General features: G+C 42.7%; 2 protein-coding genes across 8 annotated transcripts in view; one reads left to right on the top strand and one right to left on the bottom strand.

The window, feature by feature from the left end:
• The window catches only part of CTBP1 (C-terminal binding protein 1), a 247,417-nt gene extending 235,560 nt beyond the window's left edge, over positions 1 to 11,857 (bottom strand). Inside the window, exon 1 of the mRNA XM_052780713.1 lies at positions 11,758 to 11,857. The gene's annotated coding sequence lies outside the window, so the exon portion shown is untranslated. The remainder of the gene's footprint in view (positions 1 to 11,757) is intronic.
• A 505-nt stretch (positions 11,858 to 12,362) lies between these two features.
• MAEA (macrophage erythroblast attacher, E3 ubiquitin ligase) overlaps positions 12,363 to 14,521 on the top strand; it is a 53,955-nt gene continuing 51,796 nt past the window's right edge. The window contains exon 1 of one of the 7 annotated variants that reach the window (XM_052780725.1): positions 12,363 to 12,562. In XM_052780725.1, coding sequence (XP_052636685.1) covers positions 12,518 to 12,562 — 45 coding nt within the window. In that variant the 5' untranslated portion in view covers positions 12,363 to 12,517. The other 6 variants (XM_052780724.1, XM_052780726.1, XM_052780728.1 and 3 more) reach the window with 6 other exon arrangements.

The raw sequence follows: 14,521 nt of genomic DNA, 5'->3' as shown, positions 1-14,521 counted from the left end.
CATTTCTAGGAAACTTGTGACTAGCAGGCAAAGCTATCACCAATGGGCTCTAAATCAGGGGAAAAAAAATTATATATATACATTTAGAACACACTACTGCAAGGCAAAACACTGTCAACCAACCATAAACACTGAAAAAAATAATGAGGAACAGAGGTAAAGATGTAGTCAAATACAGAACAAAATAGCTTAAAATCAAATGCAAGCATTCGAAAGTCAGAATGACATTAAAGAGTGCTTAAAATAGCTGCCATCCTTATCTATGTACGTACTAATTTTGCTGTACAATGCTAATTAGAAACTTGAAACTATCTATTCGTACAACTTGTGTACTCTACTAACTTCTCGTCCTCTATAGGTTTATACTGCTTCCCCCCAGTCACAGCAGGAGCAGGCAATCTTTTCCATACAAGTTTTTAGCAGGTTAAGTCTTCCCTTAACTGGGCGGGCAGAGACGCTCAAGTTAAAAGCAATTTTTACAATTTTAACCTACATTTAATTAAGTCTTATTCAGAATAAGTATCAATAAGGTCCAGAAACCATGGTATACAATCAGGATGCAAGTGTGTTTCTTTTGATATAGTCACGTCAGGATCAGAAAAGTTAAATTTTTAATTGTTCCTACAGGGATGAATACATCACCTTGTTTTTGACATCTTCACCAGTGTAACAATGTAGAGCTGAAAGTAATAAAGTATATCTTAAATAAAGCTTTTTTATCTGCTTAACTTTTATGGTGCAATGACTCTACCACAATCTTTACTTTCTTGAAGGTGACTTCCTAGGAGGTAAAAACCTGCAAAATCCATTTTCTGTCCCATAGTTATTGAGTGGAATGGGAAATGTCAATTTTTTCTCCAGAGAATCTTTCCCAGATACTTTGACGCTAAAAGTAAACAGGATCTTTTCTTTAATTCCTATGCCAGCATTTGGGGAAACTCACCAACCCGTGCACAACAACGTAAGTGTAACATATCTCTTCAACTGTGTCTCTCAGTCTGAACTCCACTGGTCACCTTCTCTCTCCACTCACATTGAAGGATATCATGGACTTTGTTTTTCGTATCTATTTGTACCAGAGGGCCTGAGGAATGATATACGAACTGCACTAGACGAAATTCACATCACTTACACGGAAAAGTCAGAATGACTATGACACTGGTATCACACCCTCCCTGCAGAAATGGAAGGTGAAAGAAGAGTGGATGTTCAAAAAAAGATACTATGCTTAAAAATACTTAGAATAATATATACTTTAAATATCAACTTCTATCTCTACTTGTCTGTCAGAGTGTAGCATAAACAAAGTACCAAAAAAGAAGAGGGCGCACACATACATTTTACGATTTAAGAGGAGATATAAGAAAATGTCATGCCGTACTCTTTCTGGAGCCATATCAGGAAGCAAAGCAGGAAAATTATGAAAGATCTACAAAAAAGGGCATGCAAAGGCTTTCAAACTCATTATTTCCTTGCAAAATGCAGGGAAGATATTCCAATTTGCACAGGCATTACCAGTTCACACCATTCTCACTGGTTAACTTTCCTCTACAAAACCCAAGCACAGTTATCTGAGAAAGGTAGAGAAATACATTAACAACATAGCATAAGTTATAATGATTTCCACAGAAACCCCATCTAATCTTTACTGTTCTAAAGGGAAGCTGTCATGTAGTTGATGCTCTAAGACTTACCAAGCTAACAAATGGCAATTTACTAGACAGAGCATGCACTCAGTTTCTCAAAGCTAAAAGAATCCTTCTCCACATGCACACTTCTTACTGAGAATTATAAACAGAAGCTGTTTGGATACAAAAACTTTTATTTATCCTATTATTTACATGCTAAGACATATTCCAGGCACTGTGTAGACAAAAAATACCATTGTATAAACAAATTTTACAGACTAAGCCATATTGGCTTGTTCTCTGGATGAAGAAAAATATTCCTGTCAAATGGAAAACTGTTGGAGAAATTTGTTTTTAAGATTCTAAAGTTCTTTCTATTCTAAAAACTTGTTCTTTGAACAACAAAATAAAAGTATATTTTGGGGCTGTTTCAACTATATCCAAGAATAGAAATCGGCAAATAGCCATCTTCAGTAACAAAATACTGACTCTGCTATATATAAAGATACAAGTAGATAATTGAAGCAACACCTGAAGGACACTGTGGAAATTTAAGATGCTATTTGTACTTCAAACTATGATTTCTTAAATTTTACCATCAATATTTAACTGCTCCACTCCAGCAACTGATTAAACTGATCAGTCCTTGGCAAGTCATAAATGATAAGCTTTACTATGAACTGTGATGAATAACTTGTACAGGCTGATAGTCCACTCTAATTCTTTCTAAACTTTGTTTCACACCTTTTCAGCATTAAGCTATCCCATATACCCTACACTGCACCTGAAACCAATTTACATAGCTTCATACGATGCGCAAATAGAGCAAGAATCATCTGTCAAAGATCTTAGAACACTTCAGACTTCACGTTGCATTGGAGAATTTCCATGACCATGCACAAAAAGAACAAGATAAATACCGTAAACCTTAATCCTGAAAACCCTTATTCACTTCAGTAGACCCTGTGACTTTAGTGAAACTATTCAGCTGTTTGAGATTGAGCACAAACATAGCTGTTTGCACTGGAATTCTCAGTCTTGCATTTCTTGGGTTTGCAATCTACAAATTTAATCAAGAAGGCCAAGGGTTCTCCAATACTAATGTAAATAGTCTCACTGGGGAAATGGAGGGTTCTTTTTTTTTTTTTTTCAACATCCCAAGATGCTGCTGAAACTACACTTCCAGCTGAATCTCAACAGAACAGCCAAACACATCAATGAAGGCCCATCTTTTGTTCAAAATTTTAAAACAGAGATTGATATCTGTCAATGTTCAATATCAAGGCACTAACTAGCCAGCTGATACTCAGCTACCTAAAAAACTTCTAAATTAGCAACAACGGTCTGGAAATACCTCATCAGCGCTATTCCTGAGCTTTCTTCTGGAAACATTTTATTATCAAATCACTAGTGATTTAATTTTTTTTATCCCTTTATGACTTTTGATGCAAATATCATGTGAGTATCTACCATCCATTGGTCACATGTGCTGCTGTAAGACAAAATATTGCTTGTCTCGAAATTTCATCAGTAGATATTGGAGTACTTTAAAAAGGAATTACCATTATAACCCTTCCATAGATGGAAAGCAGAAACAGAAAGGTGAATTGACTTGGCCTAATCCAATAGCAAAGCAAGGAAAACACTATTTGCTCCAATTCCACTATTTCTATCCATTAGGTTGTACAGCATCCTGTGCCTGAAATATCAGGTATATCGCTCTTAAATACGGTACATCCTAATAAAGGAGGATGATAAAACAATTTCAAAATACATTGAACAATGAAATGAATTGTCACGCATCAACAGCTATATCTGAATTTTGCTCTAGTTTATGGAAGCTTTCTGCTTCAATCTAAAATAGCAATCTTTATATAAATAAAAATTTTCATCTGAAATAATAATCCATTATTAATGCAATAACAATGTACCATGCCATACAAATGTCAACTCCAACAATAGGAAAAAAAGCAAAATGTTGTCCACTAACAGCAGCAATGGAATTCCTTTTCCTCCTCTTCCTCCCTTTTAGGGCAGAATACAATTAGTGAGTTTCTAATACCTTTCAAGAAATGACAATTTAAAAACAAAAATCAACAAATTTTGAGTTGATAATTTCTATTGTGAAAACAATTTGTAACAAATGTGAATTACATTGCTGTTGGGTCTGCTATTTATGATTTTGCCTGAAATCCAAAAGTGTACATTCCATTCACAGGTTTAACCCACACTGTTGCACCGTAGTAGTGAACGCAGTCTCTTGAACAGGTATCTGACAACACACTTTTAGAACACTTGAGAACGGGAAGTGTGAGATTATGACCCACAAAAAGCTAAAAGTGTTTCCTAGCAAATCCATAAACACCTTAAAACTTTTAACACCAAGAGTCTAGGCTATGCTGAACTACTAGTTCCCCTGCGGGCTTCTCAGAAGGCAAGTGTTTTTCAACCACTATGTTGGGCAGGGGGGCAGGGAAGAGGGGAAACTCAAAACTTTTAAATATTTTATTAAAGATGTTTCTAATACATTGCCAAAACCCCAGTACATTTTAACCTCTGTTACTATAAAGCTGAACATACCTCATACTTCCAAGATATCTCTGCACTGTCATAGTGAATGTACTTTTCACTATTAAAGTGAAATGGTCCCTCTATACTGGAAATTAAACCTGACCTCTCCGCTTTCTGTTTCCTAAATATGCCAAACAGCTAATCACTAATTAGTATCTCTGGTGGTTCTCTCAGAACATATGACTTTTATGTGCAAGCATGACAATCCTCCCATATCCCTCTGAGCTGATCAGCATAATCTGAAGTTCTTCCCTTAAAAGCTCAGGATAACACTGAACCCTCTCAACTCAAGGAAACTCAACTCAAGGAAAATCAGAAACATGGTCAAAGTCTCTCTGGCTGCAGTTCAAACTCCCCCAATATTTACCAGCTAGAGCACTAAGCGCTGATTTTATTTTCCACTTCATGTGACCACTATTTTTGAAGTTTAAAAAAAAATAAATCTTAAATACCTATCATATGCATGCTTAAAAATAGGAATGCTATGCAATCCAAATAAATCAATATCGCTTAATTCTGCAAGAACCTAGAATGAGTTAATTCAGAATATCAGACTTTACCTGATTTTATGCCGTCGCTTGGTACTGTAAAAAATCTATGCTGGGTTCTGGGTTTGTTTCACTGGAGTAGGATGATTATTTTAATATGGAGAGGATTGATTTCATTCCTGTATGCATGAGCTGCTGTTGATATTCCCAACCAGAAAGATTCCTTTCTAGAATTATCATCAATATATATTACAAGGGAGTGTTTACTTCCACCCTGCCTCTGTTCTAAAAGCCTCCTCAGTGTTAATTCCCAGAGCAAGGCTACAGGTCCTCTGCTCAAAATTTCTCTTTAGATTTTCTAACCCTTTTCTCCTTAATCTCCATTATACGAAAAGAAATCCACATATGCATGGTCTGTGAGAAGCTAAGTAACTTTACCTCTCACCATAGTTACCACATCTGATTTAACCACTGGCTCCGGACATTGAATCATTGTCCTTTAAGATTTCAGATTTTATTTGTGTATGCCTCGATACAGTCAACAAGCATAAAATCCTAAAAACAGACTGATTTTAATATCATTAGTACACAATTACATTTCCATTTATGCGACCGTAAGATAACATACCATCCACCTCTGCTATTTCTGTACTGTGTGTGTTGTTTTCCAGGATCTCAGAAGCTAAAATGTTTAAATGTGTTACTATGACTGTTATTAAAAAGATTTTCTGTCTAATTCAATTCTTTGAATGATTCTGAAACAATTTTACATTCAGATTTCCATTAGCGTGCTCAACTATTCTATTAGACTTTTTTGTTTCTCATGGTAACCAATTTTATTTGACTTAACAGAAGCTGTTCAAATATTTAAAGGCACTCCGAGATGGCAGGAGTTTATCTAGGAGCATACATGTTGTGTCACAGATATTCCTTTCCTTGCTCTTCCTCGCCTTTTTTTTTTTTCTTCTTCAGAAACAGTAGCAAACAAATGAGATCTCGACTAGCCACATTGTACCGGGAACGTGCTCACTTCATCTGTTTATGTTAATATTCAAGTTACAATGGGCACATTTCGAAATTACAAGCTCGGTAGTTAAAACAGATGCTTCTTACGTTCCTTCATATGCACTGTATCCCTTTGCCAGTATCGTCAGGCGCAACGCAAGAACTAAAGTATAAACATCTGCAACACCTCTCTGTTTTGTTAACATTCTTTCACACATTTTCTTGCTAACTCCAAAAAGGCTCAACGGTGTAAAAAAAAAAAAACAACAGTGAAATTGGAAACATCTGCGAGATAGCTACGGAAAACGGAATGAAACATGAATAAACAAAAACATGGCGAAAGTGGCCTGGGGTTGTTACACTGTCAGATCATTTTTCCAAGCCCAACATCAAGGCTTTTGTTACAACCAAAGCGGTCATTTGCATGGAGAACCAACAGGGTTTCTTCTTCTTCAGCGTTTCCCCGATCGTAACACACACTCGCTCTCTCCGACACACACAGAGGCAAACCTCCTCTCTTGCAAACAAACAACACGGCTAAACGTACACATATTCGCAACTACGGAATCTACAGATCGCGAACAACGCTCCGCATACCGAATAGTTTGCTACTGAGACGTAATTTAGGTATAAAAATAACAGACAAACCTTTGGAGCGCTGCCCCAGCCGGAGTTCCTCTCCCTCTGCTCTGCTGTTACTGACAAGATCAGGCTGAGATTAACAAGTCCATGCTACTCTGACAACCTTACTCCTCTGCCTTTTGCACGCACGCCGTGGGCTTTAAATAATATCAAACTTTCAGAAAGTTAAAAACGGAATGGATTAAAGGAATGTAAAGCACAATGGCAGGAAAGCAGAAAACACTGCCTGGACAATTATTACAGCAGCACGCAGGGCACTGCTCTGTAGTTAAGGCTGTGTCAGCACTTTCTTCCTAAAGCCCCCCATTTTTCAGGGGGCTGTAACTCGGAAAGAAAAAAAAAAATTGCTCATGGCCAAAAAATTGCTCACAGGTAAACCCCCTCCCCTTTGCATTTTAAAACATCCATTTAGACCGGTCAGAAAGTTACAGGAGTCTGGGCACTTTATCACTAAGTCCCCACATGCCATTTTTTATGCAAATACAACTCTTCTTTTTTAAATGAGATTTCACAAGAATTTGATCTACACTGTGAATTTTGCCCCCCTCCCCTTTTTTTATAACAGCAAATTAATAAATACTTCGACACCTGAAAACTGCTTTGCGTAAACATGGAATAATTTCTAAATAACTTTTACACACATGCATTGCCTGAAAGGTACCAGATTAGTAACAGAGATATGAAATTGTCTGCTCACACAGCTGATTCAGCACAGACAATGGCCGCTACTGAGGTCTCAACTCTAATCCATTATGGCAACTTTGTAACCTCAATTGCTGAGGGCATCTACATTTTCCCCTGATAAGGAAAGTGTCCTTATAATCATGCTAAAATAAGGAAACAAAGCGTTCAATCTGCAATTACTACTTTACAACGATGCTCTAAGCTGTGGCACATCAGGGCAATCTCTCCTGCTGTTGTTGATCGCTGGGTTTTGTTGGTGAGGTTTGGGGTTTTGTTTGTTTGTTGGGTTTTTTACACTCCTGGTAATTTCCTCTCAGATACAGAAATAAAAACACTAACTTCTCCAGCCTATTTACATAATCCAGATACACTAGCACACTCTTCAGTTACAAGCTTAAAGTTACAATACCAAAAAAAGAACTATACAGTCATATTATTACTTTCTTTTAAAGTAAAAATATGCATTTAATGTAAAAATTGTGCAACGGCCTAAGTCTGCTGGGCAAGAAAACCAAAGCGTTAAGTTTTACCCCTTTTGACTGATATGGAATAGCCAAGACAACAGGCAGCTCATTTGATCCTTACAAAACTCAGTATGTCAACACTTGTTTATCAAAAGGTGTCCCTCTGCTCTCCAGGAATTTCTGGCTCTGCAGTGCTGTTTCATATGTATTACATAAAATCAAGTAGCATCCATTAAAATGGAGCTATCCATTAAAAATACTCGGTTGCTGTAAATAACTCAGTAAAGCAACCATTTCCCCAGTAGGAATTGTCTCATCCTCATTATCTTCTAAAAGTCATAACACTTACTGAATATCTGTCTCAAGGTATCTGATATTACTACAGGTCATCTCGCATTTCTATCTTACACAGGCAGCTGCCTGGCATATTTTGAATACAAGCTGCTTTGATATTAACACCTTATTCTGTCAATGTTGTACACAGCAGTTGTTAAAAAAATACCAAAATTTCTCCCATTATTCAGAAGAAAAAATTAACACAGACCGAAGGTAGGATCCTAAATATTTCACAAACATCATAACTCACCAGAAGAATATAGTGAAGGTTTCTACTTCTCCATTATAAGATGGACAGTACAATCACCACCCATCCGCTCAGGAGAAGAGAGCCCTTCTGGCCAGTGGGGCAACCTGTGCGCCAACCTGATTCGATATAGGAGTTTATATCACTGGCTTATGCCAGTCTCATCTGATAAATGAGAAATGATGGTGACACACATTCACTTCTGCCACCCTGGCACAGAGGTTATAATATCCTCAAAGAGGACAGAGTAGCAAGTGTAGTAAAATCTCAATCCACAGCAGTTTTCTTCAGCACATGGAAGCAGAGCACTAAGGTTTCTTGCTTTGCTCCACCAAGTAACATACAGAGTATTTATGTTTTTGAAAGATACATAATTTGTATGCCATACTTAATGGTAGACAGATGTTTTTCTCTAATCATTAATCTGGAGCAAAGCGGAAGACTATTAGAAACACTTTTAAGATACTGTCAAATGAGTAAGGTTCTCCTAAAGGTTTGGAGTATTCTATATGCACTGCTTAATTTTAACTAATTGCTAATTCACATTAATAAGACACTAAATGAAGACAAACATTAATAGATTATGATTCAACTGGACAATGCCAAGATATACAAAATGGAAGCTGATTTTTATTCTTCCTTTTACACCACTAGGGGACAAGGAAAAATAAACAAGATAGAGTACACAAACCTTCCTAGTAGATCCAAATTTGTATTCCCTATTTAAGAATAAAGCAGTAGAATTTATAAGAACTGTAAAAGCAAAGTTGTATTGGTAATTAAACTAAATTTAATTAAATTAAGCCTTGGCTTTATAACTTTGTATGGTAGGTTAAGCAGAAGACATTTATTAACCTAATATTATAGAACAAAGTACAACCTCTGTATATGAATAACCATACCCAGGAATAACAATAACCATAAATATTTTGTTAAATTCAGCAGGAAACTACAGATTTTAACATGTTCAAAAGATCATTAGCTTAGTTCTTATCTCCACATTTATCATGCCAACATTTATATTACAAATCAACAGCTGCAACCCAAAGTTGAAAACGTGCCAGAAATAAGCATAGGTTGCATCAATATTTGCACATGGAGCCTAGAACATAAATTAGTTGACACTCAACACTTAAAGCTTCCTCTCTGAAGTTGCAATATTTAAAGGTTAAAGATTAGACATGCTCCCTCTTGTGTTAAACTAAGAATACACGGAATACATGCTGTTTTCTCTGACATGATGGTTGCTTGGCCATCTGTTCCATTAAGCAAACCCTTTAACTTTGGCTACTAATGTCTGACAAACCCTCACCAATAATTCTCCCGTTTAAAGACAGATACAGTTTGAGCACATAACCTGTATCCATAGAATATTTGTGTTACATTAAATTAGCTACTGTATTATCAGAAAGGACCGTTAAGAAATTACATATAAAAAACATCTGTTGCAAGTAAGTGTTTTGGACAAATACATATATGACTTGGTAAATTACATGGAAAGTCACATTTCTTCAGTCCCTATAAGCATCACAGGCCTGAAGAGTTAAAGTATGCCAAGTTCAAGTTGCTCAGTAACATCAATGATATGGTATATTGAACAGCAAATTTCCTTCTAAATATTAGCTTCCGGAATATTTAAGGCAGACGGGAACAACAGGAAGAATTTACAATGCCACATAATTATGTTTGTAGATACAGCAAAAACTGAGCTAAGTTTTCAGTCCTTCACTTGACAAGCTCAGGTGAACCGTTCCCTGCGCAGAGCCTCAATGGAGTCAAAATCCTCCTTACACAAATCCTCTTGCAGAATCTGGCCCCAAGATCATGCCTAGACATGAATGTTAATCCCAGGTGTAACTAACACAAACATTTTTACTAATATATTTTTTAAACAAAGGCTTCGCACCTGGTGTGGGCTTGGCAAATTATGTGTAGGCATACATTTGCTGATTATGGTCAGTATCAGACTGAATGTCAGGGCAGCTGAGAGTAAACACAAGTAAATAGTTTGCAGTCCAAAGCTGAAGAGAATCTAGCACTCAACTACACGACTTCACACATTTTCCTTTATTTACCACCAGCCCTTTGTGGTGGATAGAAAATGCTCTCAGTGCAAGGGAGCCTATGCATGTGGAAAATAAACAATGTTACCAACTATTCTAAGAAACACACTTGTTAAATATGACTTGTTCTTTCAAACCATGAAAGTTAAATGTGTTTTATCTTCCTGGAAATATTTGTGTTTATTCTTCTACAGTCTTCTGCAGACCAGAAATAATATAACCACAAAGTTTAGAAAGGACAGCAAAACCCACGATGATTATTAATGGTACAGGTTTTGGGGTCTCTTTAAAGCCTCAAACCACAACAGCACACTACCTGAAACATATCTGCTGACAACGGCAAGCACCTGCATCGAGAAACAGAACTTTTGCCACCAGCTTCAACACCAAAAGAAAAGTTTATATCACTGCACGTACAGCTCCTGATCAGTGCGTTTCCACTTTCTTACTGTTAGGTTGCAGACCCAACAGCTTCAAGGTCTGACAAAGTGCCTTCCGTCTCACTAAGGTGCTCAAATCACAGTGAGAAGCTTCATGTAGGGTACATGTTACGGCTGAGTCTCCAGACGCTGCACCCTACATATTATCAAGAAAGCAGCTTTTATGTCAACGGCCAGAGGATTAATACTCCAAGAGTGTTTTTAGTCCCTCAGACGCACAAGTAGAGACAGTCTGCAGGACCAGCCCCCCCCTTTTATATGGAAACATTCACGTATGCTCAGCAGAGGAATTACTGCTCATTTAAACCAGTGCTTTTCACCTTACAGACCACCAACTCCCGTGGACCACCCTCAGGGGCTGAAGAGAGGTCAGCAAGACAAGCGAGCCTTTGGAGTGCAGCGTTACACCAGCCAGAGAGATCCACAACTCCCTCCAGATACAGCTGGCAGCCCGCAAACCCAACCAACCAAAAAAAAAAAAAAAAAAAAAAAAAAGAGAGAGGAAAACCCCCAAAGTTGAAAACCGCTGCTCTAAACTTATAGCGCACGCCGGTACTCCGGGCAGCGGGCGGTAAGGTAGGGCGGGGGGCGGCAGCAGTTAGCAGCAGCGGCAGCTCCGCTCCCCGGCGTGACTGCGAGGGCAGCGGGGGTTGACGTCTCCCCCCCCGTGAGGGAGCTGCAAGGCTGCACCGCCCGCGCACGCCCGGCCCGGGGAGGGGAGGAGGGAGAAGGAGGGCGCTGGGCCGGCGGGAGAAGCTGCCAGCCGGCCGGGCACACTCCTCAAGGGCCGAACAGGAGCCAACACCACCCCCCCCCCCCCTTCCCCACCCCCCTCCCCCGCGGGGAAGGCGAGACCGGCCCGGCTGCTGAGGGAGCTGCTCCCGCCCCGCGCCTCGTCTACACCGGGGAAACTTAGAGCGCCGGCCCGCCCGGGAGCGGGGGCCGCCGCCGCGGCCTCCCCTCCGCGGTGAGGAAGCGGCTCCGGGCCGCCCCCCGCCCTCCCCCGACACACACCCCCCCCCCACCCCCCCGCCCCGCCTCAGCGGTGAGGGCAGGCAGCTCGGCGGCGGGCTGGGGAAGGGAAGAAGGGAAGCCGCGCCGGGCGCCTCCCGCCTGAGGGAGAAGCGGCGGCGAGCGCCGGAGGACGGCCCAGCGCCGGGGAGAGGGACCTGAGGGGAAGGGGACTCACGCTGTCTCCGCTATTTAAACCTCTTCCCGCCGCCTCCGCCTCACTGACTCTCACTCACTCTCTCCTCCCCACGGAACTTACTAGGGGCGGCCCCCTCCCCTCCCCGGCCAATATACACACAGCCACACGCCGGGCCGCCGCCGCCGCTGCCCCGCCCGCCCTCCGCAGACGCGCCACCCATTCGCGCAGCTCTCTGCCCGTCAGCAGAGCGGCGCAACGGCGTTGGCTGAGGACGCTGCCCATCAAAGCGCGCTCCGCACCGCCTCCTCCGGGCTCCGCCCCTCGTCCCGCCCCTCCCCTTCCCGGACACCTCAGGGGGGTGTTAAAACGGCCGTTTTAAGTCACCGTCAAAATTTACTTTTAGGTCCCGCCTACTGAGCTCCAGCGGAGATTCTGATTGGGCGATAGGAAAGCCGACTCTACCGCGACTGGGTGGCCGGATGTCCATAACCCCCCAAAATCCCGCCTATCTCGCTACCGTCATGCCGTTTCATTTGTCCGCGCATCCGGGCGGCTCCGCCCATTTCCACATCGCTGCCCAATCAGGCGCGGCTTCTCAAGCTCTAAGGCGGTGTCAACGCGCACGAACGGAACGTGCGAAAGGGCGGCCTTCATTGGCTGGCACCTTCTCTCCCGGCTTGTTGCTCTTCCGCCACCACCGTCCCGCGGAGCGTACCACGCCGCCGCGGCGGCTAGGGGTGGAGGGGGCGGGCCGCGGTCGGGAGCTGAGCGGCGTTGGTTCGTCCCGTCTCCATGAGGGATGGGGCGGAGGAAGGCCTTTATTGCCCGTCATGCCGCGCGCGCTGTAGGTAGCTCCCTCCGGTCCGGGCTGGGGGAGGGCGGGGGAGGAGGAGGAGGAGGAGGAGGGAGGAGGTTGGTGCCTAATCCAAGATGGCGGTGCAGGAATCAGCTGCTCAGCTCTCAATGACTTTGAAGGTGCAGGAGTATCCCACTCTCAAGGTGGGTGCCGAGCCTCCCCCTCCTCCCCCCGGCACGGAGGAGAGGGGGAAAGCCGCTGGCGTCCCGCCGGAGCAGCGCTGAGGGGGAGATGAGGGCTTGGCGAGCCGGGCGCCCCGGTCCTTCCCCCCCTCCCTCGCCCCTTCCTCCCCCCTTCCTCGCCTCAGGAGCCCCCGGGGCTGCGGGGTGGGGGTGGGGAGGGATTCCCACCACGCAGTTGCCCGCCCGTCCCCCGTTTTCCTCCCCTTGACGTCTCGGCTTATGCCGCTACGGCTTCTCCTCCTCCCCTCCCCCTCGGCTGAGGGTGAGGGACGTGCCTGGAATATGCCGCTCTCCCCGGGTGTCTCCGTGCCCTGAGGTGATAGCGGGGAGGTGTGTGTCGTGTCCCCCCCCCCGGGCCACGCCAGGGACACAGAAAGGGCGGTTGAGAGCTGGAGGAGCTGGCCGAGGAGGGAGAGGAGAAGCCGGGTCCCCGTGGCGAGGCGGAGCTGTGGTCGGAAGGGGGGTGTGAGGGGAGGGGGGGGAGAGGGCTGGGACGGAGTCAGGCCGGGGGAGAGGGCTCAGGGGCGTATGAGGGATGGCTCGGGAGGACGGAGGGTTGCTTTCGGTGCTCGTCCCAGCTGATTAGCTGAATCTACGTGGCGTTGTTAGGAGACGTGTTAAAGGGGAGGGAGTGGAGGTGGTAGAATATGGTTCCCTGGCGTCTCGGTCCCCCGAAGATGGAGATGAGCTTAAAATACAAACAGGGACAAACGTACTGGAAAAGGCTGGAGGCCTGTCGAGACGAATAAGCGAAATACTTACGGTTTGGTAAAAGCGTGGAGCGTTCGTTAAGGTACTGGGTCTGTCTGAAGGATGGTAGTTTCCCAAGACTGCATAGCTGGTCTTTGGCTTTAACTAGGTATTGTAAAGCAAATGAAGGACTCGGTACTGAGCGTTAAGGTCATCGCCTCTAAGAATTGTTGAACTGGAAGGATGATGCTCATAGGAATCAATGGAAACCTTTGTTTGGAGTCTTGTGTTGCATATACAGTAGGTCTACCACATTAATAGCAATAGCTGTGGAAGGGAACTAGGAGAAGGATCTCTATTGCAAAATGCTTATTTAAACACCTCTCATGTCAGTGTATCAACATTTTTTCATCTATAGAAGATGTTTATGCAAAGTAAACTTTGTTGTGCTGAGATCATGCTGCGCTTTCACATGCTGAGTACTGTGTGCTCTTTGCAGTGTTTGTTTTGCAGGCTTTCTAGCCATGTTCTTGTGCATGTCCTCCTTTTCCACTCTCCTAGCTTCATTTTGCTTAGATCCAAGAAGCAGAAGGGCGAAGTGTTGGTTCCCATTTGACGTACGAAGGCTTCTTTCTGTCGTCGTGAAGTACTTTAAAGCTGACAGCATCAGGCTTAAATTTTAAAATAGCTGGAAAGAGCGCTCTAGCACTTTCCACAGCCAGAGCAATGTGAAGGCATTTAAAGTTAAGAAGATCGTTTTAAGACTGCATTTGAGATGTATTCCGGTTGTTATCACAGCTTTGCTTGTTAACATTCCTGAAAAATTCCAGGCAGTGGGGATCAGTGAGTTTTTGTTTTGTTGCTTATGGCTTAAGATGAATTGTCAAGGTGCCAGCCATTTAAAAGGTAGAGAATATTTTGGACTAATTCTTTTATTTCGACAAGCATTCTTCTTTTCCTGAAATATCTTAACAAAAATATACATAAGAGAATGGAATGTCGTTTGTAAAGTTGGGAAGCTAAATAGCAAGAGGGTGAGACACCCTTGCACTGAAACTCTTTAACTTCCTAGCAA

The sequence above is a fragment of the Harpia harpyja genome, chromosome 2 (genome assembly GCF_026419915.1).
Source record: "Harpia harpyja isolate bHarHar1 chromosome 2, bHarHar1 primary haplotype, whole genome shotgun sequence".
NCBI lineage: Eukaryota > Metazoa > Chordata > Aves > Accipitriformes > Accipitridae > Harpia > Harpia harpyja.
The sequence above is the reverse complement of the archived record's forward strand: the minus strand, read 5'-3'. Positions and strand labels throughout refer to the sequence as shown.